The 9,129-nt window shown below is 33.7% G+C and overlaps 3 protein-coding genes across 3 annotated transcripts; all 3 read right to left on the bottom strand.

The window, feature by feature from the left end:
* Positions 1 to 569: 569 nt before the first annotated feature.
* Positions 570 to 983, bottom strand: LOC140180462 (uncharacterized). Its single transcript, XM_072221638.1, has one exon. It carries the CDS (start codon positions 981 to 983, stop codon positions 570 to 572), a length of 414 nt encoding a protein of 137 aa, XP_072077739.1.
* Positions 984 to 1,016: 33 nt separating this feature from the next.
* Positions 1,017 to 2,101, bottom strand: LOC140180461 (uncharacterized). Its single transcript, XM_072221637.1, has 2 exons — positions 1,195 to 2,101; positions 1,017 to 1,081 (listed from the first exon to the last, which is right to left on the bottom strand). The coding sequence occupies exons 1-2, from the start codon at positions 2,099 to 2,101 to the stop codon at positions 1,017 to 1,019; spliced, it is 972 nt and encodes a 323-aa protein (XP_072077738.1).
* Positions 2,102 to 2,329: 228 nt separating this feature from the next.
* On the bottom strand, positions 2,330 to 9,129 carry LOC112762673 (uncharacterized). The gene is made up of 17 exons (XM_072221636.1): positions 8,980 to 9,129; positions 8,601 to 8,868; positions 8,418 to 8,514; positions 8,208 to 8,329; positions 8,033 to 8,117; positions 7,802 to 7,934; positions 7,512 to 7,666; positions 7,264 to 7,393; positions 6,966 to 7,166; positions 6,738 to 6,834; positions 5,613 to 5,660; positions 5,446 to 5,502; positions 4,403 to 4,495; positions 3,992 to 4,101; positions 3,659 to 3,832; positions 2,508 to 3,426; positions 2,330 to 2,412 (listed from the first exon to the last, which is right to left on the bottom strand). Exons 1-17 carry the CDS (start codon positions 9,127 to 9,129, stop codon positions 2,330 to 2,332), a joined length of 2,922 nt encoding a protein of 973 aa, XP_072077737.1.

Here is a 9,129-nt window from a genome sequence, read left to right as displayed (position 1 = left end):
GGCAACAAGTCAACAATATAATTATTTATCTCTTCAACATTGTCAACAGTCGGAGCCAAAATTGTCCTATCCTGGAAAAAACTTAGATCACGAAAATTCTGAACCAAATTCGGATAAATTGTATTTACAATATCTTCCATTGGATTTTCCAAGACAGGAATTAATAAATCAGAAGGAATATCAACAAAAAGTTTATCATTGACCACTGTTCCACACCGACCCTCACCAATTTGAAGTATCCAATCTGAAAATGACCTTAACTCCTGAGGAGTTGATTGTTCCAATCCCATTGTTAACCTCATATTTTTTGTCAGACAGTAAACTTCACAATATTTCCAGAGGACAGAATAATTTATCGAAGCCATCACAATCTCAGCACGAGAACCTTTCGGAATAACTAGCAAGACTTGCCTGAAATCACCACCGAGAACAACCACCTTCCCACCAAAAGGTAAATCTTTATTCCTATCAGAGACCGAAACCATTATATCACGTAACGTCCTATCGAGTGCTTCAAAAGCCAACTTGTTAGTCATCGGTGCCTCATCCCAAATAATCAAATCGGCCAATCAAACTACCTCAGCTTTTGCACTATCCTTCTTAATCCGACAAACAGTATCTTCAGTCAGCTCAACAGGAATATTGAACATAGAGTGAGCCGTCTTACCACCAGGTAACAACAGAGAAGCAATACCACTAGAAGCAACGTTTATAACAATCCTTTTCTCAGATCGCAATCGAGCCGACAAAACCCTATACAAAAAAGTTTTTCCAGTGCCACCAAAGCCATAAACAAAAAAGAATTCGTGCCTCTTATTCAAAACACAATCAATAATTTTATCATAGACCACCCTCTGCTCTTCATTTAACTTTAAGACGTTTGCATCATGCTCACGAGTCAAAGAAACAGTGTCATACTGCAACTCACGCAACAACATCAAGTTGTTAAATTGAGACACTAAAGAGTTATTAGGAACTGGCATACCGGCATAATTTCTCAATGATTTTCCATTACTCTACAATAGTTTCTCAATTTCTAACAAACAAAATGTTTGCAACTTGTCCTGACTCATCGTTAAATCTACATTTAACAATAATTAATAAATATTAGCACAATAATATAATTTCTGCACTGTCTAAGTTCGTGTGTGTCTGCTTTTCATATAATAAAATCACCATAAACAAATTTCTTACCAGGATATTGCAGCTCATGCCTTCTACGATAAAGAATATCATCAGACAAATAGGCCCAAGTTTGTTCCCAAACTGACAGAGGCCTTCCCATGGAACCAGATAACAACAATATCACAAAAAACCTCCTTAGCTGTGCAGCGGACGCTACCTCGGCAACTTCCTTAATAGCAGAAACATACTCCTTATCATCTATCAAGAATCCCATGGCAGAACATGCCTCCTGAAATGTATCATAAGTAACACCATTCACAGTTCGTATACTTCGAAAACTGGTACAACCTCTCTGCACATTCAAAAGCATCCGCATATAGAAAAGTTTACCAGATGACGGATGAGCAAAACTCAATCTTCCAATTGAGAATCCCCTCTGTCTCGGCTTCCACTCCCTACTGTTCGAACAATAGACAAAATTTCCTGGATATTCAACATATGTTAAAGACCGCCCATCCGGGAACCGCCTGTTGGCCATCATCCAACCCGTAAACATCGTCAGCAAATCTTTGTTGCGCAAATAAACATGAGTGGTGATATCAGCATCATCGAATACAACATGTTGCTGGTTCAGCAAGTAAAAAGTCAACCTCTGTACTGACGGCCATCTATGATGAATATCATAAGCAAAACTTCTCCACATGGATTCAGACGGTGATAAATAACGACAGTCATAATACTGCTTGATCTCATCAACCACCTGAGAAGATTCACCAACATGATATATTTCTCCAACAGTTGCAGTCACCCGATCCGGACCCTTATTGATATACTTAAAAAGATACTTGATGACGTTTGACTTGTTACAGAGCTCAAGATTTATGTGAGCTTGATATTTCATTAACAGCAGTGGATTATAAGGCACAACAAATCTGTTGTCAATATCAACGTCGTTGATCTTCACTGTCACACCCATGTTACGACGTCTATATATCGGATAGCCAACTTCATCAAAGCTCGTTTGATCAACAAATCTTTTCGGATAAAATTTTGAGCACTTACCATCTTTCATGCAAGGAGAACTCGGTCTAAGAAGACCGCAAGGACCATGGATCATGTACTTGGTGACAACATTATAAAGAGATGGAAATTTATGTGGATTGGGTAGTTTAGCACAGATGAATTCATCAACAATTTCAACACTTTATAAGTTGCTTTCCCCGTTAAGCCATAGTAACATGTGTGCATGCGGTAGACTTCTTTTTTGGAACTCAATAGTATACATGCCTAAAAAATACAAAACACAACATAAAGAAGCCAGACAACTACATCTACAAAAACAACAGACAGAAATTGAAATGCTAAGCAAGAAAGGAACATACCTGCATTAAGTGGACCAAAAAATACACCTTCCTTGAGATCGCTTAGCAGGCATTTCAACTTAGCATGAAAAACCCGGCAAGAAATATCAGGACGATCAGCGATGGGAATTCGCTCTCGCTCCGTGAAACGCTGAAATTCAGGCCAATTTGGATTACACGTAATAGTAAGAAATAAATCTGGATAGCCAAAATGTTTACAGATTGCCATCGCATCCTGACAACGATTAAACATATAACGTCTACCACCAGTGAACGAAGAAGGCAAGATGACTCGTGTCCCAATTGAAGAAGCTTCATCATCACCACGATGCATAGCCTCTTCTATTCCTTGAAGCACTTCTCCTCTAATTGTACTTTGCTTCAACCTAATCTCATACAACCTCTGGGACTCAATCATCGTGAAACAATCAACAACAAATTGTTGAAATAATCGCCTATACTTGTGAATAATTCCATCTTCTTGCTCCCTAATTTGCAAACGAAAACATATGAATTCCCTGAGAGAAACCCTTGTTCTTCTTCCAGGGACATACCCCTCCTGTTGACCTCGATATGGAATATTCAACTGGTAACCATCCTCGCCATATGGAAACAACAACGGATACTGTAAAGGCCAATACAGAGCATGAGTTTCATAGATACGTTGCAACTGACCAGTAGTAGATCGAACAATAATGTCACGACCATGATCCGACGAATCAAAATCTCCAACAATCAGAGCAGCGACTTCATCACAAGAGGGAGAATTGTAATTTCTTCGATCAACCTTCCTATGCGAATACAACTTCAAAGAGAATATCTCGGATGGATGACACTGATAAAATTCTCTGACTCTTCGAAATGACTGTGCTATGACATTATGAGTATCAATCATTTGCAATAACTCAATTATCAATTCTTCATCCATCTCAGATGTTTGCTTAAAACAAATATACATTAACCACAAAAAATATTTAAAACCACACAGGATACAATTTCAATATGTTTTGATAAATCATTATCAACCAGAAATGATTAATAACACATTATAACGGGAATAAAACACAATATAAGTATCCAGTGACAGATATAAACATGTTTTTCAACGCCAATAACATTAAAACATCAAGGAGATAGAATAAAAAAAATTAACAACAAAACTTCAAACACACATACCGAAAGATTTCCCGCCTATGCATTATCTCATGCTGAGTGTCGTATATATATAATTGCGCAAATTTAGGCTTCTGACCAGGATCTGGGAGCAAACTTCCAATCCGATGATAATTTTGACCAGTTATTATAAACTGCGGTGGACCACTCCCATCATTCACTGAATCCAATACCTTACCACCAAGAAACATGAAGGCAAACATACTGTTATAGGATCGAATATTTTTTTGGAAATACAAACTCTTCCTATCATGTCCATTAATCAAATTATATAACAGATCTGGGGGCTTTTGAAGATAAGGTAATTGAATTTTCCCTTTTGAGCAACAAACAGTAAAAACAGGTCGACTAATTGTAGAATCTCTTTCAACACGTTCTGATAACCAAAAACACGCCCCACAGATTGAGCATTCATAGTTAGGATCACCAACATCAAGACAACCTGGTAAAAATAAACAACAAAAAAACATGCATAAGAATAAAATTTTTTTTATCTGAGTTAGATGCCATGAAAGAGATTGAACATAAAATGAATAAACCATTAGCTTATTGATATAATATATAATAAATAATTGACTCGTTTAAATTTTGTAAGAAGAATATATAGGAAAACACTATTTCTATTTTACACTGCCTGAATAATATCTCATCACAGAAGCAGAATGGAATCTTTTAAAACTAACTAAATAAGATTTTAATTTGAGTTTTATTGAATAATAGATGATTTAAGAAAGAGAGCGTACCTTGTATCTCACTTTGCCAGAACAGCGGATGATCAATAACAGAAGCAACTTGACTTAATGAATTTATCGTAGGATCATATATTTCTGATTGGTCTATATCATCCATTTTAATTTAAATTAATAGAAATTTACGTAAATATATATTTAACAACCAAATATAAAAAAAATTCATGATGAAATAAGAAATGAATTGATTATTTAATAATCAGCATAAAAATTGAACGTTAAAAATGTAATAAACTACAAAAACCAATTTGAAGTAACATTGATTTATTAAAAAACAAAATGTAGATAAAACATAAAGCATATTCAAGAAGAGTTTGTTTTCTTTTTTAATGTTAGAATAGACTTTGTTTCATTATTTTAATTACTCATACTAATTATGTAAGTTCAAATTATATAATCCAAATCACAATTAGAATGATGTTGTGTTTTTTTATACTTTGATGACTCTATTGATGCATAGCATTTTCCAAATTTTTTAAGGAACTCCCTTTTTTCTTTCTTATTTTAATTGAGTCATTACACCATTTTTTTCCTTAATTAGCTTCAAAGGCTTTGTTTTTCTTTTAATTGAATTCATGAACATATTTTTTTTTGTAAATATATCCTGATACAATTGACCAAATCAATACCAATAATAGCCTAATAAAAAAAATGAATTTTGTCTGAGGGATATGATTGAAACAAAAAAGATATTATATGCACCTAACAGAAAATTTCAAGAATTTAGAGGACCAATAGAGTAATTAATTTTTTTAATATGAAATTATTGATATGGTACTAAATGAATTTATTCATACGATACTAAGTGAGATATTAAATTAAAAAAAATATAAAGTACAGAAATCTCCTAAGATATTTAATTTGGAATTGCATGAGTTACTATTAGTTAAATCAAACCTTTTAGGTATAAAACTGCAAAAAAACAATAGTAAATCAACAAACGAATGCGTTATTACATATAAATCAAAAGACCTTAAAATATAATTTAACAAAAATAAAATTGGACATGAATAGAATACTTAAACATATTATTGTACCTGACAAAATAAAAGTTGAACTCTGGTAAACATTCTGGGACACGTCAACTAAATTTTCTAAAAGAAAAAAATGAGCACAAAACATTGGAAACATATAAAATAAACATGTAAATTATTACAAACATAAGGATCAACCGCAAAAATATAGATAGAGCAACAAAAATTACCGGAATAATCATTCAAAGAAACAACAGGTGTCGAGGAATGGAGCACCTCTAAAACATTAGAAAAGGAACAAAATTACAAAGACTCCAATGGATATAAAATCATTGAAAATTGAACCAAAATAATAAAAATATCACAAAATTAAAATCAATACCCACCTCTTGCATTTCGATTGTGACCTTGTGTTTGCTTTCTTTTCAAAGAATTTCTCCTATATTCTCTAGCAAGAACAGAATTCTGAGACATCTTTGTTACACGTACTAAAAAAAAGAGTTTGAAACACAAACCATGAAAACTACCCCTAATTCATTGCAAAAAAGGCATTGACATTGTTAAGTACCCATAAAAAAACATGTATTAAAAAAAAGCCGGGTCGATAGGAAAACAAATTGTCAATCTATTAACCAACAAATTTTCTATCTTTTTTTGGGGGAGTAAGTGTTGGAGTTAACTTTATAAAAGCTAAACAAACCAAAAAAGAACTTACATAACCATAGAGAGTTTTGACAAGGGAGAAAAGCAAACAAAATAAAGTATTCTAAAAAACACCAATAAGTAAATAACATGAAAAGTTAAAGTTGTACAACAATGAACAAATAAAAATTAAAAACTGCTGCATTTCATGAAAATATTGATAGTGATATGAATAATTACATATGGCTATCTCTCCTATGATAAGGAAGATCCCAACATCTGACAACCTATCCTAGTATGTAACCTAAACAGGCTACAACATTGAAAATGTGTCCAATCCCTAGCAAAGTCACTATTACAAAAAGAGGGGTTGAGGATACAGATACTTGACACATAACCGGACCCAACACAAAAGGAAAACCCCTATATTTGACAATCCTATTTGTTGGACACAATCCAAAAAAGTCAAACCAAAACACCATCCAGACAGCATGATTACATTTCAAAATATTTGGAATCACAAGCCTTCTTAATCACTTGTAAATATACTATGTAAAATACCTACACCTACACACAGCAGCTCAATACAACATCTTTCCCATCTTCACCGTTAACTAAACCAGAAAACTCAGACCCTCCATAAACAGCAGACTATTTTTTAGCAAGAAAATCTATAAGAACTGGAGATTTACATAAAATCCCAAAACACTCACCATCAACTTTTTTACTTTTGATACAAGTCTTTGATGACTCCTCCTTAATACCAATATCCGCTTTTCCAAACAGGACAGATTTGTGTAAATCAGGCTCCTATTCACATGGCATAAGAGTTTAAAGACACATTACACCATAAGAAAAATTCACCAAAACAGAATATAAAAAGAAAGAAAGAACAAAACATGAATTTACACAATCTAAGGATAATTATAAGAACATGTAACCTTTTTTGGAGTAGACTCGTCATCAGCATCATAATTGGGAAGTTCAAACATGGTAATAATGGTGGGATCATCACATATTCTCCTAACTCGGAAAGTGCCATAAAATGTATCATGTGGGACACCTTTGGTATCAACCTTAAGCGGTAACTTCTTTCCAAGGAGCCCTTGGAAAATGGGAGGATAAGTATCCCCACATACAAGCTATTTTGAAAGTAATACATAGGAAACACAGAGTTTAAGTAACAAATATCACATCCCATAAACTGAACAAAACAGAAAACACAAAGTAAGTACATACACTTGCATCTCTTTGAACCTCACTAAACAAGTCAGCACATAATTTCTTAAGCAAATAAGATGTCTCACGATCAAAGAGAAGGAAAATACCCTCCCCACTATGATCTTCAACTATTATTTTAACTTTAAATCTGAAGAGAGGGAAAAAAAAGGAACACAATGATTCAGAAAAAATAATACCAAGAAACATCATTCTTACAAACAATCTAGAAGACAAAATAAAAATACACTTTCAACAAAATTTCTGACCTTGGAGTGACATTGGTTATGTGCTTCAAACAGAAATCACAGTAATATGCACCATTCTGAGGATAGATACCCTTTCCACACACACAAGCAGAATACCACCAACCTCCATCCTCAACAATACCTTGGATTGTACCAAAGATGATAAAAGAACCCTCCTATCCAAACAGCATTTCAGAATTTGTTAACAATATGAATGAAAAATCAGATCTCGAAAATGTTGTTTGATTCTATTTTTCAGTTCATTTGTACATAAAATAAACATAAACAAAACTAACTCAAATGAAGACAACCTGATTCTTATCTTGAAGCTCTTCAATTGTGCATTTTCTAGTTAAACGCATGAAATCATCTTCTAACGACACAACTTTACCCTCATTTTCAATAAACAGTGGCTGAGTACCATTCACCCCTTGCTCAATCATACTAAAAGAAAAAAAATTTGATAATACTTGTACTTGTTAGCCCAGATTGGCTGTAAATAAAGAACAGAATAAAAAATCAACAAAATAAACCATCATAACCTCTGCCTGAACTCAACAACCTCAGGAAGATCAGGATTAAATAACATTTGAGTGGCATACATCACATTTTGAAGGCCTACTTGACCTACACAGGAACACAGAAAGAGTCAAGCAAAAGTTTATTGGAGACAACACCTAGAGCAGTAATGAGATGTACAAAAAACAAACAATGTACCCCTAAAGAACTTGACTTTTGCAAGTTGAATGACTACAACAGGCTGCTCCACATAGCCAGACGCAAGAAAATGATTTACTTGATTAACATAGTCCCCAAACAATGCACATCGCAAGGTAAGACTGAAACTCAAAACATAACAAAATAAGGAGAGAGAGAGAGTGATTAAAACATAAAGATAAACCAGCAGGAATGACTCAATCAACATACTCTTTGGAAGTTAATTCCAGCACAATCATTTTCACAATTTTGCCCTCTTTTGCATATTCTTTCTCTTCTCCCACTGAAGTTAAAAGACCAATAACATCTATTCCAAACAAACAAAACCTATTAAATATTCAAAGCATCTGTTAAAAAAACTTAAATAACAGCAAACAAAGAAGATAGACTCACCAACTAAAAAATCATAATCTTCGATCATATTCAGCAAATCAGAAAAAGGAAACATGTTGAAATAAGTCTTAGGGATAACATCTTCATCAACAGCTACAACAGTGGTTTGGTGAAGGAAAACCAATTTGAATTCATGAGAAGTTGCTCTATAACTATCATGATTTGAAACAACAGTAAAGTATGCCATTCTATAAACCTGACCCTCAACTATAAGATCCCTAAACCTATTAAGGAGTGGTTTTTTAACTGTAGCTTGTATTTTTCCACACTAGAAATCCAACAAAAGAACAAAATTAGATTAGTGAAACACATAATTTAAACTTGTAAATTTAAAAAACAGGTAACACCATATTTAAAAGAGAACTTAATAGGGACTAACATGCTCATCAAGGAGAATCATCTCCATTGAGTTAGGAACCTCATTGTTACCAAAAGAGGGTACAACCCAAAGCCTTAGAACCCTAACTTTCAACCTCCAAGCCTCTCTAGGAGGATGCATCTTAGAAATCATATCAAATGGAGGAGGCAT

The sequence above is a fragment of the Arachis hypogaea genome, chromosome 17 (genome assembly GCF_003086295.3).
Source record: "Arachis hypogaea cultivar Tifrunner chromosome 17, arahy.Tifrunner.gnm2.J5K5, whole genome shotgun sequence".
NCBI classification, from domain to species: domain Eukaryota; kingdom Viridiplantae; phylum Streptophyta; class Magnoliopsida; order Fabales; family Fabaceae; genus Arachis; species Arachis hypogaea.
Note: the sequence above shows the minus strand (reverse complement) of the source record. Positions and strands in the feature narration are given on the sequence as shown.

Bases quoted from the DNA above. Each gene is read 5' to 3' on its own strand.
- LOC140180462 (XM_072221638.1), bottom strand. From the start codon at position 983: ATGCCAGTTCCTAATAACTCTTTAGTGTCTCAATTTAACAACTTGATG.
- LOC140180461 (XM_072221637.1), bottom strand. From the start codon at position 2,101: ATGGGTGTGACAGTGAAGATCAACGACGTTGATATTGACAACAGATTT. The intron at 1,082-1,194 runs GTAAGAAATTTG...TGTTAAATGTAG, and splicing joins GCATGAGCTGCAATATCCTG to ATTTAACGATGAGTCAGGAC.
- LOC112762673 (XM_072221636.1), bottom strand. From the start codon at position 9,129: ATGCCTCCTCCATTTGATATGATTTCTAAGATGCATCCTCCTAGAGAG. The intron at 8,330-8,417 runs GTATGTTGATTG...TTTGAGTTTCAG, and splicing joins CTGGAATTAACTTCCAAAGA to TCTTACCTTGCGATGTGCAT. The intron at 4,496-5,445 runs GTACAATAATAT...TGGATGATATAG, and splicing joins TTCAACTTTTATTTTGTCAG to ACCAATCAGAAATATATGAT.